General features: G+C 37.0%; 1 protein-coding gene across 1 annotated transcript in view; it reads left to right on the top strand.

Moving 5' to 3' along the window:
- Positions 1–22190, top strand: part of LOC126416883 (facilitated trehalose transporter Tret1-like) — a 63240-nt gene that overhangs the window by 3731 nt on the left and 37319 nt on the right. The window contains exon 2 of the mRNA XM_050084767.1: positions 8328–8607. Within this exon, the coding sequence (XP_049940724.1) occupies positions 8328–8607 (280 nt within the window). The remainder of the gene's footprint in view (positions 1–8327; positions 8608–22190) is intronic.

The raw sequence follows: 22190 nt of genomic DNA, 5'->3' as shown, positions 1-22190 counted from the left end.
CCCGTATCTTTTAAGAAATCTACACTGAAATCTCCGCAAACTACTGCTTCTTCTTGTCTCCAGTTACCTAAATAATGCATCCAGATTTTTCACAAACTGGTGAAAATTCTGTAGAGTTAATCTGTAGACTGTTACAATTAGCCGGCCGCTTTGGCTGAACGGTTCTAGGCGCTTCTGTCTGGAGCCGCCCAACTGCTACGGTCGCAGTTTCGAATCCTGCCTCGGACATGGATGTATCCGATGTTAGTTAGGTTTAAGTAGTTCTAAGTTATAGGGGACTGACGACCTCAGATGTTAAGTCCCATAGTAGTCAGAGACATTTGAGCCATTTGAACTGTTAAAATTACGCTGTAGAAACAACTCACAAGCATATACTTCTAAGTTATGATCAAGAGGAGAAAAACTTCTAAATTTGTGGGCAACTCTTTCTTTTCCGATGTAAACTCTCCATGAAAATGATGCTAGTCTATAATCCCTCATATTTAACTTGTCTATCCCTGCAGCCATGTGGTGTTCAGATGCTTACAGATCTGTGATCACTGAACTTAGTCATCAAAAACACCCCCAACAGATTGGAACGGATTGGTGGTTTGTAGTCTGTATAATTTTAGAAGATTATTCTCCACAACACAATCAAATATACAGTGAAACACCAAAGAAAATGGTATAGACATGCGTATTCAGATATGGAAGTTTGTACACAGGCAGGATGGCAACACCTATATAAGAAAGTAAGTATCTGGCGCAGCTGTTAGATCAGTTACTGCTGATACAATGGCTGGTTATCCACACTTAAGTGAGTTAAAAAGTTGTGTTCTAGACGACGCACGAGCGATGCGACACAGAATCTCCGAGGTAGCGACGAAGTGGGGATTTTCCCGTACGACCATTTCACGAGCATACGGTAAACATCAGGATTCCGGTGAAACATCTCCGGCATCGCTGCGGCCGGAAAAAAAGATCCTGCAAAACGCGACCAACGATGACTGAAGAGAATCGTTCAACGTGGCAGAAATACTACCGTTCCTCAAATTGCTGCAGATTTCGGTGCTGGGCCATCAACAAGTGTCAGTGTGCGAACCATTCAACGAAACATCGTCGATATAGGCTTTCGGAGCCGAAGGCCCACTCATATACCCTTGATTACTGCACGAACCGCGTTACCGCCACGGTCGCAGGTTCGAACCCTGCCTCGGGCATGGATGTACGTGATGTCCTTAGGTTAGTTAGGTTTAAGTAGTTCTACGTTCTAGGGGATTGATGACCTCAGATGTTAAGTCCCATAGTGCTCAGAGTCAGCCTCGCCTGGGCCTGTATATCAGCAAGAGAGTGTTCAAGCTAGTGGAGGCTCTGTAACGATGTGGGGTGTGTGCAATTGGAGTGATATGGGACCCTGATACATCTCGATACGACACTGACAGGTGACACGTACGTAAGTAGCCTGTCTGATCACCGGCATCCATTCATGTCTATTGTGCATTCCGATAGACTTGGACGATTCCAGCAGGACAAAGCGTCCTCACACGTCCAGAATTGCTACAGAGTGGCTCCAGGAACACTCTTCTGAGTTTAAACACTTCCGCTAGCCGCCAAACTCCCCAGAGATGAACATTATTGAGCATATCTGGGATGCTCAGACGAGATCTCCTCCCTCTCTTACGGATTTATGGACAGCCCTGAAGGATTCATGTTGCCAGTTTCCTCCGGCACTACTTCAAACATTTGTGGAGTCCATGCCATGTCCTATTGCGGCACTTCTGCGTGCTCGCGGGGGCCCTGCACGACGTTAGGCACGTGTACCAGTTTCTTTGGCTTTTCAGTGTTCACATTACTGAATTATGACTGGTTTCCACAAACAAAATTAGTTCAATGGTCTTGTGAAAAATAACTAGTCTGCCAAATGGAATTATTAAAGAAATTACTGCTTTTAACCCACTCACTGCTAGAGACTTGCTCTTTGCATTCCGTCCTGAGGCGGCATTTGCTATGGCTGTACTCCTCGCTAAGTATTGGTGCTCGTGCGGCGAGGCGGCTTTCTGGTCTATATGAAATATTTATCATCTGATGATTCGAAAACAATTAGGTGATAATATCGACTCTCTCATATCTTACATTCTGATGTATTCACCTAATATAGAAGTGAACTTCTTTCCGTTACACGTCATACTTACTGCGTTGCACCAAGTTAAGTGAAACATTGCACGAAATTTTAAAGTTTGCATCACAGAAATCAATGGATCCATGGATACTTACTACAGCAAAGAATACAGCAATTTTCTTTAGAAATATCAATTCACATTTGGATACGTTTACAAAGTATGGTTATATTGTATCTAAATCCGGTATACTGGGCATCATGCATATTGCTTTACCATAGGTCTTAAGGAAAAAAGTGTATTGTCAGTATATAGAAGCAGGATTGAAAAGAAAATCGATAATACAGTTACGATACATCCCCTGTGGTTGCAGAGTATGAATAGACCCAGTGCAAAACAGTGCACAATTGTTATGGAGACGCTAGACAACAATCTCTATTGGCCATTGGTACAAGACACATGTCGCTTATCACTGGATGAACACTGTTTCACTTCAGATAGCTACTCCCTGAGTAACATAACTTCCACGTATGTCTTGTGAAATGACCACAATGAGCAATTATTGTTACTAAAAAGATTTACCAACAATAATTCTTCCCAAGTGAATATAGCAGAACACTGTCTTCATTTCAAGCAGTAAACTCACCCCATATTAATGTACACCAGTAGATGTTCAGATGCTTATAATAAGTGTGTACGTCCAATGTCGATAACACAGGACACTATGAGCAGCTGATAGGAGCAGAAATTATTTACCACACAACTGGAGCAGAAACATAGCTTAAATCACTGCTGTACTCTACACCAAATGTCATAAGATGGTATGTGGGTGTTATGTATATGATTTTTTTTAGTATAATCCTCATAAAAACTGTATCATCATATGGGAAAAGCACATATATACAGCCGGCCGCTGTGACCGAGCGGTTCTAGGCGCTTCAGTCTGGAACCGCGTTACCGCCACGGTCGCAGGTTCGAACCCTGCCTCGGGCATGGATGTACGTGATGTCCTTAGGTTAGTTAGGTTTAAGTAGTTCTACGTTCTAGGGGATTGATGACCTCAGATGTTAAGTCCCATAGTGCTCAGAGTCATTTGAACCACATATATACAATGTTACCTATTGTAAACAGTATAGGGAGTGTAGGTATGGCTTATGTCAGGGTTGAAAGGTAAATCAGTGATGTCCTCCCATAAGAAATCATTGTAGTTATTATGAATTTATTTTCGTCATTGTGATATCAGTCTGCACAACCAGTAACAGGTTGCAGGTTGGGACAATTTTCTGTGCAATCAAACGAGGGTGTTCCATCATGACAGAAATCACTTTCTGAAGTGGCAAGGCGAGATAACTCATAAAACAGAATCCACTACTGGCCATTAAAATTGCTACACGAAGAAGAAATGGAGATGATAAGTGGGTATTTATTGGACAAATATATTATACTAGAACTGACATGTGATTACATTGTCAGCAAATTTGGGTGCATAGATCCTGAGAAATCAGTACCCAGAACAACCACCTCTGGCCGAAATTACGGCCTTGATACGCCTGGGCATTGAGTCAAACAGAGCTTGTATGGCGTGTACAGGTACAGCTGACGTTTTCAATTGGTGAGAGATATGGAGAATGTGCTGGTCAGGGCAGCAGTCGAACATTTTCTGTATCCAGAAAGGCCCATACAGGACCTGCAACATGCGGTCGTGCATTATCCTGCTGAAATGTAGGGTTTCGCAGTGATCGAATGAAGGGTAGAGCCACGGGTCTTAACACATCTGAAATGTAACGTCCATGTTCAAAGTGCCATCAGTGCGAACAAGAGGTGACCGAAATGTGTAACCAGTGGTACCCCATACCATCACGCCAGGTGATACGCCAGTAAGGCGATGACGAATACACGCTTCCAATGTGCGTTCACCGCGATGTCGCCAAACACGGATGAGACCATCATGATACTGTAAACATAAACTGGATTCATCCGAAAAAATTACGTTTTGCCATTCGTGGACCCAGGTCCGTCGCTGAGTGAACCATCGCAGGGGCTCCTGTCTGTGATGCAGCTTCAAGGGTAACCGCAGCCATGGTCTCCGAGCTGATAGTCCATGGTGCTGCAAACGTCGTCGAACTGTTAGTGCGGATGGTTGTTGTCTTGCGAAGTCCCCATCTGCTGACTCAGGGATCGAGACGTGGCTGTACGATCCGTTACAGCCATGCAGATAAGATACCTGTCATCTCGACTGATAGTGATACGAGGCCGTTGGGACCCAGCATGGCGTTCCGTATTACCCTCCTGAACCCACTGATTCCATATTCCGCTAACAGTCGTGATAGGCTACAATCCGACATTTATCAAAGTCGGAAACGTGATGGTACGCATTTCTCCTCCTTACTCGAGGCATCACGACAACGTTTCACCAGGCAACGCCGGTCAACTGCTGTTTGTGTATGAGAAATCGGTAGGAAACTTTCGTCATGTCAGCACGTTGTAGGTATCGCCACCGACGCCAACCTTGTGTGAATGCTCTGAAACCTAATCATTTGCATATCACAGCATCTTCTTCCTCTGTGTTAAATTTCGCGTCTGTAGCATATCTTCGTGGTGTAACAGTTTTAATGGCCAGTAGTGTATTATGTGACAGGGATACCATACAGTACTATAGAGGCGGACTGATAGGTGTAATTTCTTTAATAGGTTCTCCACACATCGGAAGTTTTCTGGCAATAAAACACAGTTCAGTCAGGTCCTTCTATTTAAGGAATCACTAGTCCTACCTGTTGTGATTTCCTTACAATAGCCGGCTGGTGTGGCCGTGCGGTTCTAGGCGCTTCAGTCTGGAACCGCGTGACCGCTACGGTCGCAGGTTCGAATCCTGCCTCGGGCATGGATGTGTGTGATGGCCTTAGGTTAGTTAGGTTTAAGTTGTTCTAAGTTATAGGGGACTAATGACCACAGATGTTAAGTCGCATAGTGCTCAGAGCCATTTGAACCATTTTTTTCCTTACAATATCAGTAGATGGAGGCAATGCTCTGGCAATAAGACATGTCCCTTATCATGGCCTATAAGAATCTGCTTCGATGTAGAGAGGCAGAAAAACTCGCCATTTTGCTTGGGGGTGGATGGACTACAGCCTTCATCCAAGGTGTTACATTCCTGCAGGGGCATCTGGCGCTCACTGTGGCTGACATGGTTTCAAAAAATGGCTCTGAGCACTATGTGATTTAATTTCTGAGGTCATCAGTCACCTAGAAGTTAGAACTAATTAAACCTAACTAACCTAAGGACATCACACATATCCATGCCAGAGGCAAGATTCGAACCTGCGACCGTAGCGGTCGCGCGGTTCCAGACTGTAGCACCTAGAACCGCACAGGCACTCCAGCCGGCGACATGGTTTCACATCGTAGACACGAGTCTAGTGGTGTCTAGCGTGGCCATACAACGTCTGTGAGATGGGCAGTTTTGACTTTCCGAACATTTGTAACTCATCCAGTTCGTCTAGAAAAGTGTGGAAGAGAAGGCGAGCAGGGAAGAAAGTGTGGAGGAGTGACCCTGACCTTGCAGACTGCCTGAGCCAGGAACTACACTGTCCCTTTACTTGCCTCAAAGCTGATTTCTCCCATCTAGGTTCTCAACAAAGGGACCAGAGTAGACTGCACGTATATTTAGTTCAGAATTACAGTGACATTAAACACATTATCTTAACTTTTCTTATTGATTCTATCTCGTAAAGTGTCAAGTAATTGGTTGTATGTGTCCATATTGTAACGGTTCTTTATTTATTTAATTTTTATTTGTCATCAGTCTACTGACTGGTTTGATTCGGCCCGCCACGAATTCCTTTCCTGTGCTAACCTCTTCATCTCAGAGTAGCACTTGCAACCTATGTCCTCAATTATTTGCTTGACGTACTCCAATCTCTGTCTTCCTCTACAATTTTTGCCCTCTACAGCTCCCTCTAGTACCATGGAAGTCATTTCCTCATGTCTTAGCAGATGTCCTAACATCCTGTCGCTTCTCCTTATCAGTGTTTTCCACATATTCCTTTCCTCTCCGATTCTGCATAGAACCTCCTCATTCCTTACCTTATCAGTCCACCTAATTTTCAACATTCGTCTATAGCACCACATCTCAAATGCTTCGATTCTCTTCTGTTCCGGTTTTCCCACAGTCCATGTTTCACTACCATACAATGCTGTACTCCAGACGTACATCCTCAGAAATTTCTTCCTCAAATTAAGGCCGGTATTTGATATTAGTAGACTTCTCTTGGCCAGAAATGCCTTTTTTGCCATAGCGAGTCTGCTTTTGATATCCTCCTTGCTACGTCTGTCATTGGTTATTTTACTGCCTAGGTAGCAGAATTCCTTAACTTCAATGACTTTGTGACCATCAATCCTGATGTTAAGTTTCTCGCTGTTCTCATTTCTACTACTTCTCATTACCTTCGTCTTTCTCCGATTTACTCTCAAACCACACTGTGTACTCATTAGACTGTTCATTCCGTTCAGCACATCATTTAATTCTTCTTCACTTTCACTCAGGATAGCAATGTCATCAGCGAATCGTATCATTGATATCCTTTCACCTTGTATTTTAATTCCACTCCTGAACCTTTCTTTTATTTCCATCATTGCTTCCTCGATGTACAGATTGAAGAGTAGGGGCGAAAGGCTACAGCCTTGTCTTACACCCTTCTTAATGCGAGCACTTCGTTCTTGATTGTCCACTCTTACTATTCCCTCTTGGTTGTTGTACATATTGTACATGACCCGTCTCTCCCTATAGCTTACCCCTACTTTCTTCAGAATCTCGAACAGCTTGCACCATTTTATATTGTCGAACGCTTTTTCCAGGTCGACAAATCCTATGAAAGTGTCTTGATTTTTCTTTAGCCTTGCTTCCATTATTAGCCATAACGTCAGAATTGCCTCTCTCGTCCCTTTACTTTTCCTAAAGCCAAACTGATCGTCACCTAGCGCATTCTCAATTTTCTTTTCCATTCTTCTCTATATTATTCTTGTAAGCAGCTTCGATGCATGAGCTGTTAAGCTGATTGTGCGATAATTCTCGCACTTGTCAGTTCTTGCCATCTTCGGAATTGTGTGGATGATGCTTTTCCGAAAGTCAGATGGTATGTCGCCAGACTCATATATTCTACACACCAACGTGAATAGTGGTTTTGTTGCTACTTCCCCCAATGATTTTAGAAATTCTGATGGAATGTTATCTATCCCTTCTGCCTTATTTGACGGTAAGTCTTCCAAAGCTCATTTAAATTCCGATTCTAACACTGGATCCCCTATCTCTTCTAAATCGACTCCTGTTTCTTCTTCTATCACATCAGACAAATCTTCATCCTCATAGAGGCTTTCAATGTATTCTTTCTACCTATCTGTTCTCTCGTCTGCATTTAACAGTGATCATTACGGCACTCCTACCCCAGTTCTCGATACCAGTAATATCGTACTACTTTTCTGCGAAGTAACAGACATATTCTTGTGACAATATTCACATTTGGTTTTATTAATGTATAGGTACTCCGATGTATCGATATATTATAGTGATATGGTTCTTGTGTGTATTTATTTCTGTGAGACTGTCATAATCTTTGACTTACTTGTAACCGTTTTGGCGCGAATGCGCACAGGGCAGTCTTTGTTTCACTTTGCAGAAGTTAAGTCTTGTGTTTGGTTAAAGTGGAAATTACGTATATGAAGATCGATACAAAACTGTTTTCTTGGTGATGTGGCAATTAAGAAGAAGTATATGTGAATTTACAAGAAGTTTAATAAGAATGTGGATCGTGAACACCAAGTTAAAAATTATTTCTACCATACCATTGTTCTGATCTGGGGTTGTTTGATCATTAAGAATTTCCTGAAAAACGCATTTGTTAGGTCTTCAAATATTGCTAAAGTACAGATCTCGACCTTCTAGCAGTCAGAGTGGAATCACCCTAGAATCAACAAAATGAGCCATAATAACTTCGACGAAATCTATGTGGGAATCCATTCAAAATAAGTGCAAACTTTAATGGCTTTTTTAGAGTGACTTCAGTATTTTCATTCTGACGATACCATCCACAGTCTGTAACTTTGTTGTTGCCCGATAAAGCGAACATATGCTGCGTGAGCAACATTATTAATCTGATTTCTAACCTACTTTGCAAGTGGTGGTACTGTTAGAGTATAGCCTGTGTGTCACATGTCCTGGCCCTCCTCGGCTTGCAGGGTGCTGGCTGGTGTGCAGTGTGCCGGCTGTCTGATGCTGACAACACTGTACGTCAGCGAGACGGCCAGCGACGAGGTGCGGGGCAGCGTGGGCTGCATGCTGCCCCTGATGTGCAACAGCGGCATCCTGTTCGCTTACATCATCGGCGCTTTCCTGCCCTATTACGTCGTCCTGTATGTGAACGTCGCTCCTGTGGCCATCTTCTGGTTCTGTTTCGCCTTCATGCCTGAGACCCCGTACAGGCTGGCGTCTACTCATCGATATCAAGAGGCAAGAAAGGTAATGATGTTGCGTGGCCTTCCTTTTGTGGCTTTATCAAAACAAGGCGTGAAAAAGATTTATTGCTACAAATCGCGTTATTGTTTTAAAAAAATTGCCATTTACTTACACTTTTTGAAGCTTCCACACTAAGTCTGGAAGCTTTTTTCCAGTAATGAAAATCTGGGCAATCTTAGGACTTAATCCTGGGTTTCCTGCTTTTCGCAAACTGTCACTTTAACGAGATGGCTGTCTGATAATGAGTACAGACCTGACACTAACCTTTATTGGTTCAAATGGCTCTGAGCACTATGGGACCTAAGTTCTGAGGTCATCAGTCCCCTAGAACTTAGAACTACTTAAACCTAACCAACCTTAGGACATCACAAATATCCATGCCCGAGGAAGGATTCGAACCTGCGACCATAGTGGTCGCACAGTTCCAGACTGTAGGCCTAGAACCGCTCGGCCACCCCGGCCGGCAAACCTTTATTGTCACTCGTGGTACCACATGTAAAAAAAGAGCCAGAATTTATTTATGGGGTGTAAGCATGCACCACGTATGAAAGGAGAAGGCAGCTAACAGTGTCTTCGGGATCTATACCAATTGAATTTAAATAAGATGAATGGAGCTATTTATTTATTTATTTATGTATTTATTTCAGCTGCTACCTATTATTTACGCATTTATTTCATTTAACCAGACATCCTTTGTGAGCCAACACATCCGATCTCAAGACATTCTCCGGCAGAGAAAATTGTGTACACAGTTTCTGCTATACACCTCGAATCCAAAACAAAAACGATGCGTGGACACCGCAATTTGACTGAAATACAAAATGCGGACTATCATTTTCTGGAAAAAATCATCACAGGTGATGAGCCTTGACGTAATCAATACGAATCCACTGCGAAACAATAAAGTCCAGAAATTCAAGTGAATGGTCAACTTTTCGACGACATTATGACAGTAAAGCCTGTGTGACAAGCGAGTTGAAAAAAAAGCGTCACAGAAGGTCTCTTCTGACAGTTTCATATGGTTGTATGAACATTTTGTGCGCTGCACTGAAGTGCAGGAGAGAGACTATGTGAAACACCTGAAGAATCTCCAAATCAGTAATCAGATTCACAAGAAGTATGTTACGACCCATGTTGGACTATGACATAAAGATAAAGTCTCAAAAATCAAGAATTATTCTTCCTATAACAGTAATAATTTCAACAATAGGATTGATCTCAACATCAACCTTAATCTCATTATACTAAGGACTTAAGTTAATTAAACTAATAACCTTCAAAGTTATAATTAAAAGAATAATCTTTAAGGCCTCAGTAAAATTTTACACCTCTAGAATTGCAGTCTAGATTCGTAATTGAATATAAGACCTAAAACATGGTAAGAGAGAAAACATCTCATAAGTAGATTTACAGTCTACCACCTAAAATTCAGCCATCTTACTGCAAAAATGATTATTCTCAACAAACCATAAGGATATTGGTACTTTATACTTCCTATTTGGAGTGTGAGCAGGAATAGTAGGAACATCAATAAGAATACTTATTCGTGCTGAACTTGGTCAACCAGGATCTCTAATTGGAGATGACCAAATTTATAATATTATTACAGCCCACGCATTTGTAATAATTTTCTTTATAGTAATACCTATTATAATTGGTGGATTTGGTAATTGACTTGTACCATTAATAATTGGTGCACCAGATATAGCATTCCCACGAATAAATAATAAAAGTTTTTGATTACTACCACCTTCATTAACCCTTCTTCTCACATCTTCTATAGTAGATAATGGTGCTGGTACAGGATGGTTTACCCCCCTCTAACAGGAGCTATCGCACACGGGGGTGCATCTGTAGACCTAGCTATTTTCTCACTCCACTTAGCAGGTGTATCATCCATTCTTGGTGCATAATAACCCTTATCATCAAAAGAAAATCTAGAATAAAAATTATTATCACCAGATATTGAATAATAAAAAAGACGAAAAGAATAAGAAGCAGTTAAACCAGTAGAAAAGAAATAAAGAAAAAAATTAAACAATTAATTCATCTTAAACAAACCATTTCAAAAATTAAATCCTTTGAATAAAACCCTGCTAAAAAAGGCATACCACACAAAGACAAACTAGAAACATTAAAGCAAACTGAAGTTAAAGGTATAACATTAACCATTGAACCTATAAAACGATATCCTGAGAATCCTTTAAATTAGGAATTATTGAACCTGCACACATAAACAGTAACGCCTTAAATAAAGCATGAGCTAATAAATGAAAAAATGCAAGTTTTGGATAACCTATAGCCAAAATTCTTATTATTAAACCAAGTTGTCTTAAAGTAGAAAGAGCAATAATCTTCTTCAAATCAAATTCAAAATTAGCCCCCAACCCAGACATAAATATAGTTATACAACCAATTAAAAGTAAAAATCAACCACAATTATAAGTATCTAATATTGGTCTGAAACGAATTAATAAATAAACCCCAGAAGTAACAAGAGTAGAAGAATGAACTAAAGCAGAAACAGGAGTAGGAGCAGCCATAGCAGCAGGAAGTCAAAAAGGAAACAGAATTTGAGCTCTTTTAGTTATAGCTGCTAAAACAATTAATATAGTAATAAGCTTTATTTCAAAAGAATTAGAAATAAAATCATAATAATAAATATAATTTCAACCACCAAAATTCAATATTCAAGCAATAGAAATTAAAATTGCAACATCACCAATACAATTAGAAAGTGCAGTTAACATACCTGCACTATAAGATTTCACATTTTGGTAGTAAATAACTAAACAATAAGAAACTAAACCCAAACCATCCCATCCTAACAAAATTCTAATCAAATTAGGGCTAATAATTAAAAAACCTATAGAAAGAATAAATATTAAAACAATAATAATAACACGATTTATATTCTTTTCTCCCAATATATAATCCTCTCTATAATAAATAACCAAAGAAGAAATATATATAACAAAAGACAAAATAAGAGACATTCAATCCAAAATTAAAGTCATAACAACCATAGAACCATTTAAATTAAAAATTTCCCATTCAACAAAAACTCTATAATCTATTATTAAATAATAGATACCCAAAATAAAAATTATAGTTCTAGAAATAAAAAGAAAAAAACTCAAAGAACAAATAGAAAATTAAATCATGGCCTAAGATGAAAAAATTCATATCATTGATTCCACAAAACAATATTTTTAATTAAAATACTTAAGCAACCTAAACAAAAAAATATGCACCGTTTAAACAAAGAATGTTTAAAGGCAATCAATGTAAAAGTAAAAGATGATATTCACGAAAATAACCAAGAGAACAAGTATAAACACTAGAATAATAATTACCATGCTGAGAATAAGAATACATATATAAAGTATAAACAACTTTAAGAAAAGACAAAAAAATTAAAGCAAAAAATCTAAAAGAGGATCAACACATAATTCTATTTAATAATCTAAGTTCACCTACCAAATTTAGAGAAGGAGGAGCAGCTATATTAGATGATCTCAAAAGGAATCATCATAAAGCTATTCTTGGTATCAAATTAATAATACCCTTGTTAATTAATAATCTTTGTCTACCTAAACGTTCATAAATAATATTAGATAAACAAAATAACCCAGAAGAACATAAACCATGACCAACCATTAAAGAAAGAGAACCTACACAACCTCACCAATTCATGGTTATTAATCCACCAATAACTATTCTTATATGAGCAACAGAAGAATATGCAATTAAAGACTTTAAATCAACCTGACGAAAACAAATATATCTAACAATAACTCCACCAGATAAACCTAAAGATAATCAAAAATAATTAAACTTTAGACCCAGATAAGAAATAACCGTCATAACACGAAAAATACCATAACCACCTACCTTTAATAAAACACCAGCAAGAATCATTCTACCTGAAATAGGGGCCTCAACATGAGCCTTAGGACGCCATAAATGAACCAAAAATATTGGCATCTTAACTAAAAAAGCAAGAATTATAAATACATAAAATATAAAACAATAAGAACCAAAATCAACCAATAAACTAAAATATAAAGTATTAGAAAAATCATAAACCCTAAATAAAACTAATAATAAAGGTAATCTAGCAACCAAAGTATAAAAAATTAAATAAACACCAGCCTGTACACGTTCAGGTTGATAACCTCAACCCAAAATCAAAACTAAAGTAGGAACTAATCTAGCCTCAAAAAAATATAAAAAGAAAGAAGACTGAACTAGCAAAAGAACAATAAAGCATAATCATTAAAATTAAGACCATAAAGACAAAAAAATTAGAATGATAAGAACTTAAATAAACTCAACCTCTAGCAGTAATTATTAAAGAACAAATTCAAAAACTAAGCAAAATCAAACAAAAAGAAAAATAATCAATACCAAAATAATATCTAATTATATTCAAATGTGCGTACGAATAAACACAAATTATAAAAACAAAACTAGACAGAAACATTAAAGAATGAACCACCCATCAACAATTATTAACCAAACAGAGAGGGATCAAAAAAATAGTTATAAATAAATACTTTAACATAAGCATAAACCAAAAGAATTAAAAAAATCATTACCATGAGAACGAATTGTTGAAACTAAAATAGAAAGACCTAAAGCACCTTCACAAACAGAAAAAACCAAAAAAATAACAGGAAAAAAATAATCATAATCAAACTCAATAAGAAAAACAATAATTAATATAAATAAAGAAAGAACAATATATTCTAATCTCAAAAGAACCATTAATAAATGCTTACATTTAGAAGAAAAAACATAAACACCAGCAAAATAAACCAATAAAGAAGTAAAGACAGAGAATATAAACATTAGTTTTAAAAGGTTAAAAAAAACGCCGGTCTTGTAAACCGGAAATAAGTCCAGCCCCCACTTTTAAAACTTCAGAGGTGAAAAAGCTTCCATCATCGATCCCTAAAACCGATATTTTAAATAAACTAACCCCTGAAATGATCAAAATAATAATAATATCACTATAAATGTAATGAATATTAATTTTATTAAATTAAGACACCCAATATCAATAATGCTTTTCATTATCCTACAAACTTTTCTAGTTGGATTAATAACAGGAACAATAATGGGAAGACATTGATTATCATATATTTTATTTTTAACGTTTCTTGGTGGTATATTAGTTCTATTTATTTATATTACGAGAATTGCATCAAACGAAATATTTCAACCTAAAACAATTACCATAATTATTACCTAAACAATATGGGTATTTATCATATCAACATTAGTTATCTTAGATATAACAATATTTATAGACTTTTTCAAGAATACTGAAACTATAAATATCGATAATTCAATCAATTATCAAGAAATAACAATATCCTTAGAAAAACTATATAATAGACCAACATTCATTATCACAATAATAATAATAATTTATTTATTTTTAGCACTATTAGCAGTTGTTATAATCACTAATATTATTATTACAAAAATTTTAAAATTAAATTAATAATCTTAATAAAAAACCTAAAATATTTATAAAATCAAAATAAAAAATAATGAACTAAAACATAATCTTAAAGATAGCTGGTTTAAAGCATACTATTATATTTTATAAAACAAATTATAGGTTATTAACTTCAAAGCTTATCCCTAAAAGAATAAATAAGTTAATATTTACGCTTAAAAAATTAAATAAAAACAATTAACTTCAAAAAATTTAATTTTTTCTTAAGAAACTAGATATCTTGGGAAAAGATTAACGTCTCATTTCTATAAATAATTTAATAATAATTATGATACATTAACTATAAATTATTTATAAATCAACCGAAATCGAGACAAGTAAAGTAAATACCAAAATTTTGATAAACCCTGATACAAAAGGTACAATAAATAAAATCTACTTTGAAAAATTTAACATAATATTTCATAAAACACTTACATTAGCAATAAACTATAATCTAAAAAATCAATTCTACAAAATATACTAAGACAAAATTTGTCAAAATTATTTATATTAAATAATTAAATAAACAAAAAATAAATATAATAAAATAAATAATCAAGATATCCTGATTTGCACAGAAAAAATTTCAGTGTAAGTGAAACACTTTACTAATAAGTTATATCTTGAAACTCTTCCTACATACACTTTCCAGTACATCTACTATGTTACGACTTATCTCATCTAAATTGAAGCTACCTTAAAATAATAAAATAGAATAATCAATAATGAGAGCGACAGGCGATGTGTACACACCTCAGAGCCAATATCAGTTAAATTAAATAAATTAAATTACTATCAAATCCACCTTCGTTAAAAGTATTTCACCATCAAATCCGTTATAAACAAAAATTTATTGTAACCCACCTCCTCTTAATTATAAGCTGCACCTTGACCTGAAATATTTTATAATTATAAATCTTGAGAATTATAACTCTAAAAAGATTATCTGATAATGGAGATATACAAACAAATAAATTAAGTAGAGTAAATCGTGTATTATCGATCACGGGGTAGGTTCCTGCAAATGGAATGAGATACCGCCAAATTCTTCGGGTTTAAAGACCTTAACTAATAGTACCCTGGTAAATATAATTAACATTTAAAGTAATAGGGTATCTAATCCTAGTTTATTATTTAAATTTCACAGATTCATAAAAAGAGCCACAAATAAATTTTAACATTTCACCTTACAAATTTATATTTTAACCCTAAAAATATTAACAACTCTTTTAACCAATAATATTCACCTGTATCAATCGTATAACCGCGGCTGCTGGCACGAATTATGCCGATACTAAATCAATTGCTAAATCCAAAATCACTTGATAATTAAATCAAATTACTGCAAAAGGAACATTTAGTTTAATGAAACTTACATATAATACAAAGAAAAAGTGAATAAACAAGCAAGAATAAAACTTTTGGAAACAAAAATAAGAAATTTGAAAATTTATAATTAAGAAAAAATAAAATATTCAAATATTTTAAGAAAAAAAAGAAAAAATCTAAACACTAACAAAAAAAAAAAGAATCATGCCCACGCATGACCACAACAACTTCTCTATTGTATATAAATAAAGATCAATATGGGACATGTATACCGATAAATGTATTATATTCTTTCTTATTTAATCTTTCTTTTCACTAATAATAAAGAAAAATTAAATAATATAACAAATATATTTTATACAATTATGTAATTTAATGTAGTATGTTATTAATATAAAATTAAGTTTATATTAAATTCACTTAAATATTTAGTAGTTAAATAATCTAATTATAGATAATTATGTAATTATACTATTATAATTAATATAATAATTTATATTAATATAATAATTTATATTTAATATTATTAATTCTATTTATTATATCCAATTATAATAATATTCAATATTAAATTACATATTGTTATATACTTTATAATATAATAACCTATTTTAAGCTAAAAACATAAGTAACTATAATCCTAGGTAAATAAATGTATTAAAATAATCATTTAATAATAATAAAATAACATTATAGGTATTTAAATTTAATTAAATATAATATATTAATATAAATTATTTATTATATATATGAATATTCAAACTTTACGAATCGAGATAAATTAATTAAAAATAACCACAATTAAACATAAACAAATTTTTAAAAAAATGTTAATTTATATATTAAATATAAATGAAGTGCCTGATTAAAGGGTTACCTTGATAGGGTAAATCAAGTAAATAAAAATTACCTTCATTAAAAATTACATAAGACAGAATTAAACTATCTCCTTTAGTACCGAAAACTAACGTGCATCATACATCTTAATGAAGAAAGGTAAGCTAAACAAGCTAATGGGTTCGTACCCCATTTATAGAGGTATCAATCCTCTCCTTTTTAATGACCAACAACTCTACAAAACTTCTCTTCCTATCAACATTAATGATAGGAACGATCCTGTCCATTTCATCAAACTCCTGATTCGGAGTTTGAATAGGACTTGATATCAACTTACTTTCATTTATTCTGCTCCTAACAAGAAATAAAAATATAATAATAAATGAGTCGTCAATTAAATATTTTATTGTCCAAGCAATAGCATCGACAATACTATTATTTTCAATTTTGCTGATTCAAATAAAGTATCCAATAGGGTGAGAAACAGAATTTATTCCATCAATAATAATCAGATCTAGATTATTATTAAAGATTGGGGCTGCACCTTTTCATTTCTGATTTCCAGAAGTAACAGGAGCTTCGAGATGAAATAACTGTTTAACACTAATAACATGACAAAAAATTGCCCCAATAATGGTATTATCTTACTGTATTCAACTAATAACTTTCATTTGAACAATTATCATTCTAAGAATTATTATTGGGGCGATAGGGGGTTTAAATCAAAAACATCTTTATGCCAACTTCTAGCATATTCTTCAATTAGACATTTAGGGTGAAGAATTAGATCCCTAACAGTCAGAGAAAACATATGAGAAATATATTTTATTATTTACTCACTATTAAGATTAATCATGGTTTTATTCTTTAAGCAAATAAACCTATTTTTTATAAACCAAATTTATTCAGCCAGAAATATAAAAACTGAAATTAAATTCATAATATTTCTATCTATCCTAACCCTAGGTGGTTTACCGCCGTTTCTTGGATTTCTACCAAAATGAATTGTAATACAATCATTAATAGAAAACAACATAACAACTATTATAACCATTATGGTTCTATTAAATACAATTACACTTTATTATTATATACATATTAGATTCTCAGCCCAAATTATGTCATACACAGAAAATTCATGATCTATAAAGATAAAGCCTCAAAATTCAAGAATTATTCTTCCTATAACAGTAATAATTTCAACAATAGGATTGATCTCAACATCAACCTTAATCTCATTATCCTAAGGACTTAAGTTAATTAAGTCTGGTGCCAGGTGGTCACGTTTCGACACCTGGCCGAATATGTTAACTAAGAAGTAAGGTGCCTTAGAGTCCGGAAGATAGGATTTTCTCTCTGGAAATCTAACAACCCTAGTCTTTGGACAAGTCGCCCTGAGCTTTCGATGTAGATCAGGTGCAGTGAACAGGTGGAGCTTTCTTTTCTAGTACAATGAACAGATGGAGCAGTTATTTATAGTGTACAGAAGGAACAAAGCAAGAGATCCTTCGCCACAGTTATTAGACCATGGTTAGCAGTCCGCTGCAGTATACAGCGAAGGACACTTTCATAGCAATAAGCCAACAGAAATCGTCGTGCCCGACACCTGAATCAGCAGCTCATGCATGTTGGCAACACCTAGTGCCAATGTTGTAACTTCATGAGACCTCAACGCAATGCTGGTCTCCTGACTGACAAGAATGATGAGCGATTCACACTGTAGAATAGCAACCTCTTCTGGAGTTTTGAAAACATACGAAAAATCGCCTACTATGTGTCGTCGGGGAAGTGTAGCTCTCACCTAGCAAATTTATCTTACGCATTTGAGTTAATTCCTGGAACTTTTGAGGGGAAATTAAGAGAGTTCGAAGACGAATGTGACAGCATTTGAACAAACCATAGTCTTGGTGTGCTATTAAAATTTGTTAAAACTAGGAACATGATAGCAGCACGACTTCAGCAGATGTGAAGATAATCCTCTTGTAGAACTATGAGTCGAACTAATTTTTGATTACAATGCTTGTCTGTTATTTTCTGACAGACGTTGAAGGGCAAAAAGTACACTGCGCAACACAGTTAAAGAGTCACTTTTTTGGAAACCCCGTAATTGCCTCCCATTGGGGAGCGTAAGTTTGAAATTTGGCTCAATTGTGCCTACAGCCTTCTTCTGTTATGATGCAAAAGAATATCGCCGTGTGACATAACCCTCGGGCTTGGCGAAGCTTCCAGCAGCATACTGTCGACAAATGTGAGCACAGGTGTTCATGTTGGGTGTAAGGTGGGTTAATGATGTGACATCGACACCGAATTTCATCACCCTTCTGCCTAACGCCACCGTGGACATGTCACACGATGGAAGGCCGTCACAGCCCTCTTACCCACATTTTACTCCTTCTCTTGACCCCTCTGCGACTGAGGTCAGAAACGGAGTGCCTAGTTTTGAAATCACGCTTTTTCCTTTAGTGTCGCCGAGGAAAGCATTTCAGACACACTGCCGTTCGGAAGCGACACTAAAATGTCTTACACTTCGGCATAGTGGGGCACCAACGAAACGAATCCTTCCTTGGGGAGTTGATTCCCACACATTTCGCGGTCGAAAACCACATTTCGCAGTGCGTAGAGCAACGGGTCGACCTTCTTGACAACCTTTGCTGACTTTCTCCTGGGCTGTCCACATCTTGGGTGTGCTACCTCACGGAATGTGGTCTTACCACTTTTCAGTGCAGCGCGATCGAAATTTTTGCTCCGTGCCCGCCTTTGACGTAATGATGGAGGGGTGCGACATTGACACGTGTATGAATAAAACGGCAAAACGTGCCTCTAACACTCCCCAGCTCGGCGACACCATCGATGCCACCCACGCACGTTTCTTGGTCACTTTAATATATTATCCCTGTAAATAGACAGCCATTCACCGATTCGTAGGTGCCAGTGTGACAGGCACCTATTTCGACAGAGCTGAGTGGCGGTACGTCGCTGAACTAGTGCCTGTTCGGCGCATACGAAAATATAAGAGATCTAGAAATGTATGTGAAATATGTGGGAGTCAAAGCCTTAAGGGGAGGTTTACTATCGTTTGGTTCGAAAAATCGATTTTTTTTTAATTGCATTTTTGGATCCATAAAAGTGTTTAGAATCCACCTCTGAAACTGTTTTTTTCCGAATACGGCACGTAAATGTTTGTTATTCGCGGTTGAACAAAAAAATGCACCTGCCTGAAACCGGCCTTTTGACGCACCAGTTATTTTACTGGTGCTTGGGAGGAAACACACAAAATTCAAATGGAAGTTTGAACGCGTGTGTTTGGAAGCTAGCCCCCAAGCATTTGCATTCTGGCGCGAAGACTGTGGAGTTTGCGACTTTCATGGCAGTTAACAGCTTCAACGAAAGGTATTCAGCAATTCTGAAGACCATGACAACGATGGACGTCACCCTGGGACTCTATTCGACACAGTTCGCCATGAATTCGGACGACACCGGATTCAAGCGTCCGAAAACCGCTTGTCACCGGCCGTACGAGTGGCTCTGGAGCAGCGCAGGATGGCGCAGATCGAACAGAACGCCCTCTATGAGGAAGAGGAAGGACTAATTTTTGGACTCGGAGTAGCAGATTGAACGTAAGTTGCATAATGTTGCATTTATATGTAGTCAGATCCTGAAAGGCGTTTTTCTCGATATGACTTTCTTTTTGTCGCACTGTGTGGTAACTTCAAATCTACTGAACCAATTGGCATGATTCTTTGTTTCAGACGAAACTAACTAAATTGTCTAGGAGCTCTACGACTTTTAGTCCGATCCATCAACTACAAATATTTTTACTTGGTCGACGAAGTCGAAAAATCGATGAAAGAAACCCTATTTTTCTCAAATGGCCGCCATTTTGTTTCTATGGTCCAAATAACTTACGCTAGGTATAACTCTTAAGAATCTTATATAATTCGCTAACGTCAACTCAATTTTGATTTCAGACGAGTCGGCTGACCTGCGACATGCCGCGCGTGGAGGTCTACATCGAAATTTTGTTTGTTCCGACGGCACTTCAACCTTTGCTCTTCGACATTTCCGGTCGAAAAAATTTCAGTTTGTAGAGGAAGTATCAATAAATATTTTGACTAAATCTGACATTGATATCTTTAACATATCCCGAGAAAAAATTCTAAAAGAACGTGCTTTTTTCTGGCGAAAGATAGTAACCCTCCCCTCAAGGCCAGAGGTGGTTTCATTGTCGATCCTTATGATCCTTATGCCACCACCTGGTGCTTTTTGTGTCGCTTCTGAGTGACAGTGGGTCTGAAATGTCTGGCCCAGTCACCCATAAGAAAAAATGATCGTGTGGCATTGATGGCCGAGAGGTCCCGCTCGAGGAATGGCAAATGGTTCAAATGGCTCTGAGCACAAGGGACTTAACTTCTGAGGTCATCAGTCCGTACCGGTCGCGCGGTTCCAGACTGTAGCGCCTAGAACCGATCGGCCACTCCGGCCGGCCGCTCGAGGAAGTTCGGCCTCCTGGTTGCAAGTCTTATTTCAGGCGACGCCGCATTGGGCGACTTCCGCATCGGCGATGATGATGAAACGATGATGAGGACAACACAACACCCAGTCCACGAGCGACCCATAAGAAAACCACGTGAATTGGACTTTGTATGTCGCGGTTCTGACCACTATCGCAGAGGTATTGATAGACGTGGTGACGTGTGTGTAAGAAGGGGTGTGACGACCTCCATTGTGTGACACGTCCTCGGTGGCGTTGGACAGTATTGCGGTGATATTTGGTGCCATGTGACATCACGACCCACCCTACATCTACATCACATTCTGAGCTCTGGCTTTTTTTTTCCGCATGTGTCGACACTTTGCCGCATGAAGCCACGCTTTTGCATCATAACACAGAAAGGCTGTAGACAGCTTTTACCCAAATTGAAACTTCTACATCGCAGTAAAAGACGTTTTTTGGGAAAATCTCAAACGTGGCTACAAAACAGCAATTGCGTGTCTCTAAAGAGGTTGAAAAATCAGCCAAATAGTTGCAAAGCAATGGTTTATTAGCCCTTGACCTAGGTTTCGATATTTCTAAAAATATTAACTTTAGAGGGTGTGGGCCCTAAAAATGTATATAGCCAGTTATTTTTACATACCTAACAAAATATTGATAGCAAAATATTTGTGAGGTAAGTGTACTCACTCGTTATATCACGTGATGGTACATTAGTTTAACCGAAGCCGGGTGGCTCTTGTCATTCATAAAATTGACAAGAAAAGAATTACCCAAGCTTTAGCTTTAGATAGCAACCAGATTACATTTATTGTACTTCAGAATGACTACTCACAGATAGACGCTTTTGTCAACATAAAATTGTAACAGGAGGCACAGGATAAACTATTTGCGTAAGTTACGTGTACATCATGCCAGAGACTAAGGCCAAGTTTTTACGAATACAAGGACTCAAGCGACTGCTACTACAGTTGATATTCCAAAAATCGTATCGATACAGTTAAGCAGGAGGTGCTCTCTTTTATGTTGTGCTGTAACTTTATCAATTTATTACGTCCTCCACCCTTTGTAGTAACAGAATCAATTTTTTGTAACTTACCTTCTGCACACTAAAGCTACATGCAGTATCACTTTGCTACATAAAAGTTTTACAGTTAATTTTCTATTTAGTGTATACCTCTAAAATTACTGCATTTCTTAGTGGCCTTCTATAAGAAATTGTCATATTGCTTTACTGTAAGATTATGCTGCTTAACCCCAGCAAGACGCAGTGTTTGTGCGCATGTATACAGCGCCAGCTGCTTTCCCACTTTGCTTATCGCTTAAGCTCCCATAGTGTCAAGCAGAATTTTTTTTCTTTTTAGTGACATTGTTTAGCTTATATTTGCTCTTCTTTCCCCACGCATGGTGATCTTT

This window comes from Schistocerca serialis, chromosome 8 (genome assembly GCF_023864345.2).
Source record: "Schistocerca serialis cubense isolate TAMUIC-IGC-003099 chromosome 8, iqSchSeri2.2, whole genome shotgun sequence".
Lineage (NCBI taxonomy): Eukaryota > Metazoa > Arthropoda > Insecta > Orthoptera > Acrididae > Schistocerca > Schistocerca serialis.
The sequence above is the reverse complement of the archived record's forward strand: the minus strand, read 5'-3'. Positions and strand labels throughout refer to the sequence as shown.